The 15,155-nt window shown below is 46.4% G+C and overlaps 1 protein-coding gene across 10 annotated transcripts in view; it reads left to right on the top strand.

Moving 5' to 3' along the window:
• Positions 1–15,155, top strand: part of ZNF384 (zinc finger protein 384) — an 87,170-nt gene that overhangs the window by 54,299 nt on the left and 17,716 nt on the right. For all 10 annotated transcript variants that reach the window (XM_063962440.1, XM_063962441.1, XM_063962439.1 and 7 more), the window contains exon 3: positions 5,804–5,868. In XM_063962440.1, the coding sequence (XP_063818510.1) occupies positions 5,809–5,868 (60 nt within the window). In that variant the 5' untranslated portion in view covers positions 5,804–5,808. The remainder of the gene's footprint in view (positions 1–5,803; positions 5,869–15,155) is intronic.

Genomic DNA, 15,155 nt, shown 5'->3' with positions numbered 1-15,155 from the left:
AGTTTTAGACTGTGCCCAGAGGAAGATGGGTGCACTGCAGGGAGCTCCCCTGAGTTCCCTGCTAAGAAAGCATTTTTGTTAGGATTTTTTCTTATTATCAGGGAGCACTGCTGGCAACAGGCTCCCTGCATCGAGGGACTGAGGAGTGAGGAGCAGACCTACTTAAATGATAGGCTCTGCTTCTCGGCTACTGGACACCATTAGCTCCAGAGGGAGTGGAACACAGGTTCGTCCTGGGCGTTCATCCCAGAGCCGCGCCGCCGTTCTTCTCACAGAGCCAGAAGAAATGAAGACAGAAGACGTCTCAGGCGGCAGAAGCCTTCGATGCTTCACAGAGGTAACGCACAGCACTGCAGCTGTGCGCCATTGCTCCATTACACCTCACACACTCCGGTCACTGTAAGGGTGCAGGGCACAGGGGGGGTGCCCTGGGCAGCAATAAATACCTCTCCTATGACAAAATAACCTATATACATGTACAGGTGGGCACTGTACATGTATATAAAAGAGCCCCCGCCATATTTTACAAACTTTGAGCGGGACAGAAGCCGGCCGCCGAGGGGGCGGGGCTTCTCCCTCAGCACTCACCAGCGCCATTTTTTCTTCACAGCACCGCTGAGAGGAAGCTCCCTGGACTCTCCCCTGCTTGACACACGGTGACAGAAGGGTTTTAAAGTAGAGGGGGGGCACATAATTGGCAAATATATATACTACAGCGCTACTGGGTAAATAATCTGTGTTTTTCTCCTGGGTCATATTGCGCTGGGGTGTGTGCTGGCATACTCTCTCTCTGTCTCTCCAAAGGGCCTAAGGGGGATCCTGTCTTCAGAAAAGAGATTCCCTGTGTGTGTGGGGGGGTGTCGGTACGCGCGTGTCGACATGTTTGACGATGAAGGCTCGCCTAAGGAGGAGGGGAAGTGCATGAATGTCGGGTCGCAGTCGGCACCGCCGACACCGGACTGGGTGGATATGTGGAATGTCTTGAATGCTAATGTAAATTTATTGCATAAGAGATTAGACAAGACTGAGGCTAGGGATCAGTCAGGTGGTCAGATCTCAGTGGCACCGGGACCTTCTGGGTCTCAGAAACGCACATTATCCCAGATCACTGACACAGATACCGACACAGATTCAGATTCTAGTGTCGACTATGAGGATGCAAAATTACAGCCAAAAGTGGCTAAAGGTATTCGTTGCATGATTGTTGCGATTAAAGAGGTTTCGCATATCACTGAGGAACACCCTGTCCCTGACACGAGGGTTCACATGTATAAAGAGAAAAAACCTGAGGTCACTTTTCCGTCCTCATTTGAGCTAAGCGAATTGTGCGAAAAGGCTTGGGAATCTCCAGACAGGAGATTACAAGTTCCCAAAAGGATTCTTATGGCATATCCCTTCCCACAAAAGTATAGGATACGATGGGAATCTTCGCCTAAAGTAGACAAGGCGTTGACACGATTATCCAAGAAGGTGGCACTGCCTTCCCAGGATACGGCTACCCTCAAAGATCCTGATGATCGTAAGCAGGAAGTTACCATGAAGTACATTTACACACATTCCGGTACTATTGTTAGACCGGCGATGGCATCGGCCTGGGTTTGTAGTGTTGTCGCAGCATGGACTGATTCCTTATCTAATGATATTGATGCCCTAGATAAGGATACCATTCTAATGGCCCTAGCGCATATCAAGGATGCTGCATTATATATGAGGGATGCACAAAGAGACATTTGTTTACTGAGCTCCAGAATAAATGCTATGTCTGTTTATGCTAGGCGACTCTTGTGGACCCGACAGTGGACGGGGGATGCCGACTCAAAGCGGCATATGGAGTCGTTGCCGTACAAGGGGGAGGAGTTGTTTGGAGAAGGCCTCTCGGACCTGGTCTCTACTGCTACAGCTGGTAAATCGAATTTTTTACCTTATGTTCCCCCGCAACATACTAAGAAGGCACCTCATTATCAAATGCAGTCCTTTTGTTCAAATAATTGCAAGAAGGTACGGGGATCGTCCTTTCTTACCAGAGGTAAAGGCAAGGGAAAAAAGCTGCACACGGCTAGTTCCCAGGACCAGAAGTTCTCCCCTCCGTCTGCAAAATCCACCGCATGACGCTGGGGCTCCCCTGGGGGAGTCGGCTCAGGTGGGGGCACGTCTTCGAGTTTTCAGCAACGTCTGGGTTCGCTCACAGGTGGATCCCTGGGCAATAGAGATTGTTTCTCAGGGATAGAGGTTGGAATTCGAAGAGATGCCTCCTCGCCGGTTTTTCAAATCGGCTCTGCCGGCTTCTCCGTCAGAGAGGGAGTTGGTGTTATCTGCAATTCAAAAATTGTATCTTCAGCAGGTGATAGTCAGGTTTCCTCTTCTCCAGCAAGGAAAGGGGTATTAATCAACCCTGTTTGTGGTCCCGAAACCGGACGGTTCGGTCAGACCCATTTTGAATCTAAAATCCCTGAACCTGTACTTAAAAAAGTTCAAGTTCAAGATGGAATCGCTCAGAGCGGTCATCGCCAGCCTGGAGGGGGGGGATTGTATGGTTTCCCTGGACATAAAGGATGCATACCTTCATGTTCCGATTTTTCCTCCTCACCAGGCGTTCCTGAGATTTGCGGTACAGGACTGTCATTACCAATTTCAGACGTTGCCGTTTGGGCTTTCCACGGCCCCGAGAATTTTCACCAAGGTAATAGCGGAAATGATGATGCTCCTGCGCAAGCAGGGTGTCACAATTATCCCATACTTGGGCGATCTCCTCATAAAGTCGAGATCCCGAGAGAAGTTACTGAACAGCGTGTCACTGTCTGTGAGAACGTTGCAGCAGCACGGCTGGATTCTCAATATTCCGAAGTCCCAGCTGGTTCCTACAACGCGTCTGACCTTTTTGGGCCTGATTCTGGACACAGAACAGAAAAAGGGTTTTCTTCCGATGAAAAAGGCTCAGGAGCTCATGACTCTGGTCAAGGACCTGTTGAAGCCAAAAAAGGTTTCAGTGCATCACTGTACTCGAGTCCTGGGGAAGATGGTGGCTTCTTACGAGGCCATTCCCTTCGGCAAGTTCCATGCGAGGACTTTTCAATGGGACATACTAAACAAGTGGTCCGGGTCTCATCTACAGATGTATCAATAGATCACCTTGTCTCCCAGAGCCAGGGTGTCTCTCCTGTGGTGGCTACACAGTGCTCACCTCTTAGAGCAGGGCTGGCCAAACCGGTCCTCGAGATCTACCAACAGTTCATGTTTTCCAGGCCTCCTGGAGATCTGTAGAATTGTCAGTTAGGAATGAATGCAGCACATCTTAATTAGTAATGACTACACCTGTACATTAGCTAGAAAATGTGAACTGTTGGTAGATCTCGAGGACTGGTTTGGCCAGCTCTGTCTTAGAGGGTCGCAGGTTCGGCATTCAGGACTGGATCCTGGTGACCACGGACGCAAGCCTCCGAGGTTGGGGTGCAGTCACTCTGGGAAGACATTTTCAAGGTCTCTGGTCAAGTCTAGAGACTTGTCTCCACATCAATGTCCTGGAGTTGAGGGCCATATACAACGCCCTACGTCAAGCGGAGGCATTACTTCGGGACAAACCTGTTCTGGTTCAGTCGGACAATGTCACGGCAGTGGCTCATGTAAACCGCCAAGGCGGCACAAGGAGCAGAGTGGCCATACCAGGGGCCACCAGGATTCTTCGCTGGGCGGAAGGTCATGTAAGCGCACTGTCAGCAGTGTTCATCCCGGGGGTGGACAACTGGGAAGCGGACTTCCTCAGCAGACACGACCTGCATCCGGGAGAGTGGCGACTTCATCAGGAAGTCTTCGTACAGATCGCGGGTCGGTGGGGACTGCCTCAGATAGACATGATGGCGTCCCGGCTCAACAAGAAGCTAAAGAGGTATTGCGCCAGGTCAAGAGACCCTCAGGCGGTAGCGGTAGACGCTTTGGTGACACCATGGGTGTTCAGATCGGTCTATGTGTTCCCTCCTCTGCCTCTCATACCCAAGGTGTTGAGAATAATAAGACAAAGAAGGGTGAAAACAATCCTCATTGTTCCAGATTGGCCACGAAGGACTTGGTATCCGGATCTGCAAGAGTTGCTCACAGAAGATCCGTGGCCTCTTCCTCTAAGGCAGGACCTGCTGCAGCAGGGGCCCTGTCTGTTCCAAGACTTACCGCGGCTGCGTTTGACGGCATGGTGGTTGAACGCCGGATCCTAGCAGAAAAAGGTATTCCGGAGGAAGTCATTCCTACCCTGATCAAGGCTAGGAAGGACGTGACATTGAAACATTATCACCGTATATGGCGAAAATATGTTTCTTGGTGTGAGGCCAGGACTGCTCCTACGGAGGAGTTTCATTTGGGCCGTCTTCTTCACTTCCTTCAAACTGGAGTGAATTTGGGCCTAAAATTAGGGTCCATAAAGGTTCAAATTTCGGCCTTATCCATTTTCTTTCAAAAAGAATTGGCTTCTGTTCCTGAAGTACAGAAATTTGTGAAGGGAGTGCTGCATATTCAGCCTCCTTTTGTACCTCCGGTGGCACCTTGGGATCTTAACGTGGTGTTAAGTTTCCTTAAGTCACATTGGTTTGAACCACTCAAAACGGTGGAGTTAAAATATCTCACTTGGAAGGTGGTCATGTTGCTAGCCTTGGCTTCGGCTAGGCGAGTCTCGGAATTGGCGGCTTTATCACATAAAAGCCCCTATCTGGTTTTTCATGTGGATAGGGCAGAATTGCGGACTCGTCCTCAATTCCTACCTAAAGTGGTTTCATTCTTTCATATGAATCAACCCATTGTTGTGCCTGTGGCTACGCGTGACTTGGAGGATTCCGAGTCCCTGGATGTGGTCAGGGCTTTGAAAATTTACGTGGCCAGAACGGCTAGAGTCAGAAAAACAGAAGCACTATTTGTCCTGTATGCAGCCAACAAGGTTGCCGCTCCTGCTTCAAAGCAGACTATTGCTCGCTGGATCTGTAACACGATTCAGCAGGCACATTCTACGGCAGGATTGCCATTGCCTAAATCGGTTAAGGCCCATTCCACTAGGAAGGTGGGCTCTTCTTGGGCGGCTGCCCGAGGGGTCTCGGCATTACAGTTGTGCCGAGCAGCTACTTGGTCGGGGTCAAACACCTTTGCAAAGTTCTATAAGTTTGATACCCTGGCTGAGGAGGACCTCCTGTTTGCTCAATCGGTGCTGCAGAGTCATCCGCACTCTCCCGCCCGTTTGGGAGCTTTGGTATAATCCCCATCGTCCTTACGGAGTCCCCAGCATCCTCTAGGACGTTAGAGAAAATAAGATTTTACACTTACCGGTAAATCTATTTCTCGAAGTCCGTAGAGGATGCTGGGCGCCCGTCCCAAGTGCGGACTACTTCTGCAAGACTTGTATATAGTTATTGCTGACATAAGGGTTATGTGTTGGTTAACCGGTTGAACCGAGGCTATGTTGTTGTTCATACTACTGGGTAGTTTATCACAAGTTATACGGTGTGATTGGTGTGGCTGGTATGAATCTTGCCCTTGGATTAACAAAATCCTTTCCTCGTACTGTCAATCTCCTCTGGGCACAGTTTCCCTAACTGAGGTCTGGAGGAGGGGCATAGAGGGAGGAGCCAGTGCACACCCAGAATCCAAAGTCTTTCTTAAAGTGCCCATGTCTCCTGCGGAGCCCGTCTATCCCCATGGTCCTTACGGAGTCCCCAGCATCCTCTACGGACTACGAGAAATAGATTTACCGGTAAGTGTAAAATCTTATTTTTTATTTTCAAATGAATTGTGCCAGATGAAAAGTAATCCTTGTTCTCTCTCTTTACAGGAGCCATGGAGGAGTCCCATTTTAACTCCTATTTCTGGCCAGCTGTCCCCACAGTCTCTGGACAGGTAAGTGTGAGCTAATTCGGTGACTGACCTGTAGAGGGAGCCAGAATGCAGACTTTATTTCACATAGCATTTATGGATCTAACCTACTGTAGTGATATAATATACACAGGAACTATTGGAGAGACAAACTTGCCACCAAGCTGTGGTTCCATGAATTTTTAAGCCTGTTGTTGGTGGGATTCTTCTTGTCCGGTATAAGAGAGGATATCCACTGTCCTTTTCTACAGCCGTAGTGTAGGAAGTGTGTTCCCAGAGGTCTTTTCATTGTATTAGGTCATGGGTCTTCAACCTGCGGCCCTCCAGCTGCTGTGGAACTACACTTTCCAGCATGCCCTGCCTCAGTTTTAGCATGCCTTAATAGCAAAACTGTGGCAGGGCATGATGGGATGTGTGGATGCAAGAAGGATTTATATAACAAGTATATAAAGGTCAGGCACGTACAAGAGTGGTTTTTCCCTAGTAGCTGTAATGTTGGAGATAGTCAGACAGTCTCCCCAGAACGGAAAGGAACAGTAAAATATATATATATTTCTCTAACGTCCTAGTGGATGCTGTGGACTCCGTAAGGACCATGGGGAATAGACGGGCTCCGCAGGAGACAGGGCACTTTAAGAAAGAATTAGGAATACTGGTGTGCACTGGCTCCTCCCTCTTTGTCCCTCCTCCAGACCTCAGTTAAAATCTGTGCCCGGACAGAGCTGGGTGCACTTTAGTGAGCTCTCCTGAGCTTGCTAATAAGAAAGTATTTTGTTAGGATTTTTTATTTTCAGAGAGATCTGCTGGCAACAGACTCTCTGCTACGTGGGACTGAGGGGAGAGAAGCAAACCTACTAACTCCGGATAGGTCATGCTTCTTAGGCTACTGGACACCATTAGCTCCAGAGGGATCGAACACAGGAACGCACCCTTGGTCGTCCGATCCCAGAGCCGCGCCGCCGTCCCCCTCGCAGAGCCAGAAGCCGGCGTGAGAAGCAAGAAGACGTCAAAAGCGGCGGCAGAAGACTCCGGTCTTCATATGAGGTAGCGCACAGCACTGCAGCTGTGCGCCATTGCTCCCACATTAAACCCACACACTCCGGTCACTGTAGGGTGCAGGGCGCAGGGGGGGGGGGCGCCCTGGGCAGCAATTAGGTACCTCTTGGCAAAAGCAGCATATATACAGTTGGGCACTGTATATATGCATGAGCCCCCGCCATTATTTTACACAAAAAAATCGCGGGACAGAAGCCCGCCGTTGAGGGGGCGGGGCTTCTTCCTCAGCACTCACCAGCGCCATTTTCTCTCCACAGCTCCGCTGAGAGGAAGCTCCCCAGGCTCTCCCCTGCAGAAGCACGATAGAAGAGGGTGAATAGAGAGGGGTAAAAACAATATATACAGCAGCTACTGGGTTAACACTACGTTACTGTGTGATTCCTGGGTCATATAGCGCTGGGGTGTGTGCTGGCATACTCTCTCTCTGTCTTTCCAAAGGGCCTTGTGGGGGAACTGTCTTCAAATAGAGCATCCCCTGTGTGTGTGGTGTGTCGGTACGTGTGTGTCGACATGTCTGAGGTAAAAGGCTCCCCTAAGGAGGAGAGAGAGCAAATGTGTGTGTGTGTGAGAGTGTCTCCGTCGACAACGCCGACACCTGTTGGATATGTGAAATTAAGTGCTAAGGTGAATTTATTGCACAAAAGATTAGAGAACAGTCAGGAAATCTACCCATGTCTGTCCCTATGTCGCAGAGACCTTCAGTGTCTCTCAATGCTCACTTTCCAAAATAATAAACACTGATGTCGACACAGAGATTGACTCCAGTGTCGACTACGATAATGCAAAGTTACAGCCAAAATGGCAGAAAAGTATTCAATATATGATTATTGTAATAAAAGATGATTTGCATATCACTGATGACTCATCTGTCCCTGACACAAGGGTACACATGTTTAAGGGGAAGAAAGCTGAGGTAAATTTCCCTCCTCTCATGAGGAAAAAGAGCGTGAATCTCCAGACAAGAGACTGCAGTTTCCCACAAAGAATTCTCAGGCAGTTTCCTTTCCCCACTAGGGCCAGGATACGATGGGAATCTTCCCCTAGGGTGTCACGTTTGCCCAAAAGGTAACCTGTCGTAACAGCTATTCTCAGGGATCCTGCAGATAGCGTGCACATTCTGGTACACTACTCAGACCGGCGATTGTGTCGGCATGGGTTTATAGCGCTGGGGCAGCGTGGACAGGTACCTTATCAGCAGAGATTGAGACCCTAGTATGTAGATGTATATATAGATATATGTATATATAGAGATATATTTATATTAAAGATGCTGTCTTAAGAGATTTGTGTATATATATATATATATATATATATATATATATATATATATATATATATATATAAAACATGCCCAAAGAGACATGAGTATACTGGGTCCTAGAGACAAAGCTATGTCGATTTCTGCTTGACGTGTCCTGTAGAATATGCAATGGACAGATGATGCCGACTTAAGAGGCATATGGAAGGCTGAGGATTGTGTGGAGAAGGGTTCTCGGACCTGGTCTCCACAGCTATAGCTGGTAATTCTGATGTTTTGCCTTATATTCCTGCACAGCCTAGGAAAGCACGACATTATCAAATGCAGCCTTTAGAACAAAGAAACAAGAAAGTCCGAGGTGCGTCCTTTCTTGCCAGAGGCGGGGGCAGAGGAAAGAAGCTGCACAACACAGCTAGCTCCCAGGAACAGAAGTCCTCCCCGGCCTCTACAAAAATCCACCGCATGACGCTGGGGCTCCACAGGCGGAGCTAGGCCCGGTGCGGGCACGCCTGCGTAAGTTCAGCCACAAGTGGGTTCACTCCCTGTTAGATCCCTGGGCAATAGATATTGTGTCTCAGGGATGCAAGCTGGACTTTGAGAAGATGCCCCCTCACCGACGGCCCTGCCGGCTTCCCCCCACGAGAGGGAAACAGTGTTAACTGCAATTCACAAATTGTATCTTCAGCAGGTGGTGGTCAAGGTTCCCCTCCTTCAACAAGGAAAGGGTTATTATTCAACCATGTTTGTAGTACCGAAACCGGACGGTTCGGTCAGACCCATATTGAATTTAAAATCCCTGAACATATACCTGAAAAGGTTCAAGTTCAAGATGGAATCGCTCAGAGCGGTCATCGCAAGCCTGGAAGGGGGGGATTTTATGGTGTCTCTGGACATAAAGGATGCATACCTTCATGTCCCCATTTATCCTCCTCATCAGGCGTACCTCAGATTTGTGGTACAGGATTGTCATTACCCATTCCAGACGTTGCCGTTTGGTCTGTCCACGGCACCGGGAATATTTACCAAGGTAATGGCAGAAATGATGGTGCTTCTGCGAAAGCAAGGAGTCACAATTATCCCATACTTGGACGATCTCCTCATAAAGTCGAGGTCCAGAGAGCAGTTGCTGATCAGCGTAGCACACTCTCGGGAAGTGTTGCAACAGCACGGCTTGATTCTGAATATTCCAAAGTCGCAGCTGATTCCTACGATGCGTCTGCCCTTCCTGGGCATGATTCTGGACACAGACCAGAAGAAGGTTTTTCTCCCGGCGGAGAAGGCTCAGGAGCTCGTGACTCTGGTCAGAGGCCTCTTAAAACCAAAACAGGTGTCGGTGCATCAAGGCACGCGAGTCCTGGGAAAGATGGTGGCGTTATACGAAGCCATTCCCTTCGGCAGGTTCCATGCGAGGACCTTTCAGTGGGATCTGTTGGACAGGTGGTCCGGATCGCATCTTCAGATGCAGCGGCTGATCACCCTATCCCCCAGGGCCAGGGTGTCTCTTCTGTGGTGGCTGCAGAGTGCTCACCTTATTGAGGGTCGCAGGTTCGGCAGACAGGACTGGGTCCTGGTGACCACGGATGCAAGCCTCCGAGGGTGGGGGGCAGTCGTACAGGGAAGAAATTTCCAGGGTCTGGGGTCAAGTCAGGAGGCTTGTCTGCACATCTATATCCTGGAACTAAGGGCCATATACAACGCCCTAAGTCAAGCGGAGCCTCTGCTTCGCAATCAACCGGTGCTGATTCAGGCAGACAACATCACCGCAGTGGCTCATGTAAACCGCCAAGGCGGCACAAGGAGCAGGATGGCGGAAGCCACCAGAATTCTTCGCGGGGCGGAGAATCGCGTAAAAGCACTGTCAGCAGTGTTCATTCCGGGAGTGGACAACTGGGAAGCAGACTTCCTCAGCAGGCACAACCTCCACCCGGAAGAGTGAGGACTTCATCAAGAAGTCTTCACACAGATTACAAGTCGTTGGGAACTGCCACAGGTGGACATGATGGCATCCCGCCTCAACAAAAAGCTACAAATGTATTGCGCCAGGTCAAGAGACCCTCAGGCGATAGCTGTGGGCGCACTAGTAACACCGTGGGTGTTCCAGTCTGTTTATGTGTTTCCTCCTCTTCCTCTCATACCCAAGGTGCTGAGAATCGTAAGAAAAAGAGGAGTGAGAACAATACTCATTGTTCCGGATTGGCCAAGAAGGACTTGGTATCCGGAACTGCAAGAGATGCTCACAGAGGACCCATGGCCTCTGCCTCTCAGACAGGATCTGTTGCAACAGGGGCCCTGTCTGTTCCAAGACTTACCGCGGCTGCGTTTGACGGCATGGCGGTTGAACGCCGGATCCTAGCAGAAAAAAGCATTCCGGATGAGGTTATTTCTACGCTAATAAAGGCTAGGAAGGACGTGACGGCTAAGTATTATCACCGTATATGGCGAAAATTTGTTGCTTGGTGTGAGGCCAGGAATGCCCCTACAGAGGAATTCCAGCTGGGCCGTTTCCTTCACTTCCTACAGTCGGGAGTGACTTTAGGCTTAAAATTGGGGTCCATTAAGGTCCAGATTTCAGCCCTATCCATTTTCTTTCAAAAGGAACTGGCTTCTCTTCCTGAAGTTCAGACGTTTGTAAAGGGAGTGCTACATATTCAGCCCCTTTTGTGCCACCAGTGGCACCTTGGGATCTTAACGTGGTGTTGAGTTTCCTGAAATCACACTGGTTTGAGCCACTTAAAACCGTGGAGTTAAAATATCTCACGTGGAAGGTGGTCATGCTGTTGGCCTTAGCTTTGGCTAGGCGTGTTTCAGAATTGGCGGCTTTGTCACATAAAAGCCCCTATCTGGTTTTCCATATGGACAGGGCAGAATTACGGACTCGTCCGCAATTTCTGCCAAAAGTGGTGTCATCTTTTCATTTGAACCAACCTATTGTGGTGCCTGCGGCTACTCGTGACTTGGAGGATGCCAAGTTACTAGAGGTAGTCAGGGCTTTGAAGGTTTATGTAGCCAGAACGGCTGGAGTCAGGAAAACTGAGTCGCTGTTTATCCTGTATACATCCAACAAGCTGGGTGCTCCTGCTTCAAAGCAAACTATTGCTCGCTGGATCGGTAACACGATTCAGCAGGCTCATTCTGCGGCTGGATTGCCGCCTCCAAAATCAGTAAAAGCCCATTCCACAAGGAAGGTGGGCTCTTCTTGGGCGGCTGCCCGAGGGGTCTCGGCATTACAGCTTTGCTGAGCAGCTACTTGGTCGGGTTCAAACACACTTGCAAAATTCTACAAGTTTGATACCCTGGCTGAGGAGGACCTTGTGTTTGCTCATTCGGTGCTGCAGAGTTATCCGCACTCTCCCGCCCGTTTGGGAGCTTTGGTATAATCCCCATGGTCCTTACGGAGTCCCCAGCATCCACTAGGACGTTAGAGAAAATAAGATTTTACTTACCGGTAAATCTATTTCTCGTAGTCCGTAGAGGATGCTGGGCGCCCGTCCCCAGTGCGGACTTCTTCTGCAATGCTTGTATATAGTTATTGCTTACATAAGGGTTATGTTATGGTTGCAAAAATTGTGTACCAACAGGTAATGGATCGGGCGCTAAAAGGATGCTGCACCTCTAATGCTGCTGCTAAATTTACTGGGATAGTCACACCCAATTTAACCAATGATACAAACAAACAGTAGCAGCGCTAATTAATGAACTAACACATAAGGATTGAATGTAAAATTATAATCAATTTAATATGTTGGCAATCATTTGCCTAAAAAGCAATATACACAGCTCATATAAAAATATATATAGTATCAATTAAAAATTGGGTCTTAGCAGTGAAGTGCCTATAATAAGCAGTCCGTTCCTATTGGGTGAACTGGTTTTGGCAGATAAGAATTTTTTTTTAGAAAAACAGACTGTCTGCGCAGTCAACCATCCAACTTTACCAATCCCGCTAGAGGTGAAGTCCCTTGGTGTTTTCAGTTGTTTGTAAACATCCCAGCCAGGTTCCTCAATAGTTGCGGTGTCCTTATCCTTTTAAGGTTGGAAGTTGTAGGATGTAATGAAGATGGTTTATCTGCAAAGTTATAAGTCCAGTTCTGGTCCGGTTATAGGCAGTGTAATCAGCACTTGATGACCCAACAGTTCCTGACGCGTTTCGCTGTATGCACTACAGCTTTTTCAGAGGATAACTGTATTGCTGAGCTGATCTGATATTTATACCAATACTAATGACCTAACATTCAGCACCTGTTCACTCAATCCTTAACCTTAAAACTGATCAAAACTTATAATAATTATAGTGTATATATTCTACTAATAGTTCATGGACAGACTCACATAATTAAATTCTATTAATATAATAATAAATCACAATGAAACACATAATATTTAAATTCATGGTTACTTATTCAGAAGTACTTCCAGGTTCAAAACGTCATATGACGTATGTATCTTAATTTGACAATGGTTATTACTTCAGTATATTTATTATTTATAGAGATCTATATTAGCCCCTAATAGGAAATGCCCAAATCATCAAACATTGAAAAAAATACGCAATGCATCCGCCTGTATAACAATATTTAATGATGCTTCCGGGTTCGCTGTACAATTCTACTTCCGCCGCGTGGAGCGCATCCGAGAGGTGTACGTTCCTCTTCCGCTCCACGAGGCTCCTGTTGCCCATAATCCTCTGCTACCTGGTCACGTGACTCGTCAATGCCGATCACGTGACCGCTCCACGAGGCTCCCGTTGCCCATAGTGCTCTACTCCCGGTCACGTGACTCGTCGAATCCGATCACATGACCTGATCACGTTGTCTCATGAAAATAAACGGAGCTTTGACAGATTGAGGGGGCAATTCTATATTGATCAACTGTTGTTAGTGACAGCGAGATGTAGAAGATTAGTTGCAACATTTCTATTGTATAAATAAACTTTAATGCGATATCACTGTGATTATTTTATTTTCACTATGTTACAGAAAATAAATTATTATTGAATAGACTCAGACAGAAAGGAACATAGTTATTTGTCCCCATATTGATTTTTCATTGGTCCTTGATGAAATCAGGATCACATTAACTTATTTTACTATAATTTCTCTATTGATATTACTCTATAAATATAGATGAAAGAGGGGAGAGAGAGAGAGGATAATATAATCGGCCATAATTTTTAAATAAATATACATATATGCTAATCCCAAACTAATATTATTTGGAAAATTTAATACTTGTATATAAAGATAAGATTACGGTATACATCCTGTCCATATGGACAAATATAATTATGCTAATGATGTAAATTTAGATATTTCGATACAAGGGCCATATATAATTTAGGATGATTAACATAAATTACAAATTTAATTCAATTAATAATAATAATATTAGACCATTATTATGTTAATATTATTGGTCCTATATGCCTCTGCATTAGGGAGAGCGAATAGGAAGACTAAGGGAAGGAGACTGTAAGAAAGGAAAAAAAGGGGGGAGAAGGGAAAAAAAGGAAAAAGAAAGAAAAGGAAAAAGAAGGACGGGGATATTGAGAGCTGAAAAGAGTCGAGGTAGGGAAGAAATGGAATAGAACAGGGATGGGACACTTCCTTTTCATCTTTTTGATTATGACTAAGTTCCCTTATATTCAGATCTACAAAATTGAATTTAATTCTACTGCCTCGTTTAGGCCATCAGGAAAAATGCTGTTCATCTGGTACATCCAGAAAACCTCCTGTCTGCACAGATTCTTATATCTATCGCCTCCTCGTTTGGTTTGAGGAATGAATTCCAAACCAACGAGTTTGAGGCATTTTGGATCTCCATTATGACTCACATCATAGTGTTTTGACACACTATGAGTTTGAATACGTTTGATGATGTTCCGCCTGTGCTCCAGGAATCGTATCTTAAGTGCGCGTGTCGTGCGTCCTATATAGTTCTTATTACACCCACACGTTAACATATATATAACGTATGATGTGTCACAATTAATGAGACTATTTATTTCGAATAATTTTTTAGTACTCACTACCAATACATTTTTCTTTCGATTTTCTATGAAGTTACAGGTTATACACTTATTTTTGCCACACTTGTAGCACCCTTTTATTGTTTTAAGATGTACGTTTAGCCAATCTTTCTTACCTCCATCAGTTCTATGATTTTCTTCTTTAGTTTTCAAAAAACTAGGGGCCAACATGCTTTTAAGAGATCTACTTTTACGAAAAATAAATCTAGGTTTACTACTTAATGTAGTTGAAAGAAAAGGGTCTTGTCTTAAGATCCCATAATTCTTTGAAATAATTTTTTTGATTTCAGAATGACAGGTATTATAAGTAGAGACAAAGGATATCTCTTCAATTTTATTTTTATTTTCTTCGGTAGTGATTTTTGTGGTTTTTAATCCTCCCTGTTTCTACCTTTCACTTCCTCTAATGCTGATTCAACCAGTGATTTGGGATATCCCCTATCCCTAAATGCTTCCACCATTTCCTTAGCTTGTATATTGAAGGAGGTGAGGTCTGAACAATTTCTACGGAGTCTTAAAAATTGACTCTTAGGGATGCTCTTCTTCCACGGCATATAATGACTGCTTTTAAAATGTAGATAAGCATCCGTCCCCACCTCCTTCGCATAATTTTTTGTATTAATTTTTCCGTCTCTGACCTCCAGGGAGACGTCCAAAAAATCAATTTTATGGGGGTGAAAAGTGTACGTGAACTTTAAATTAAAAGTGTTGGAATTCAGGTAAGTAACAAACTGTGAAACTGAACTAATATCACCATCCCAAATTATAAATAAATCATCTATGTACCGGCCATAGAGGACCAGGCTCGCGCCAAATCCCCCACCCCACACGAGTCGGTCCTCCAACTCGCCCATGTAGAGGTTGGCATAACTCGGCGCGAACCTGGTCCCCATGGCCGTACCCATCACCTGTAGATATATAGTGTCTAGAAAGGAAAAATAATTGTGCCTTAATATAAATCGTATGGAATCT

This window comes from Pseudophryne corroboree, chromosome 3 (assembly GCF_028390025.1).
Source record: "Pseudophryne corroboree isolate aPseCor3 chromosome 3, aPseCor3.hap2, whole genome shotgun sequence".
NCBI classification, from domain to species: domain Eukaryota; kingdom Metazoa; phylum Chordata; class Amphibia; order Anura; family Myobatrachidae; genus Pseudophryne; species Pseudophryne corroboree.
The sequence above is the reverse complement of the archived record's forward strand: the minus strand, read 5'-3'. Positions and strand labels throughout refer to the sequence as shown.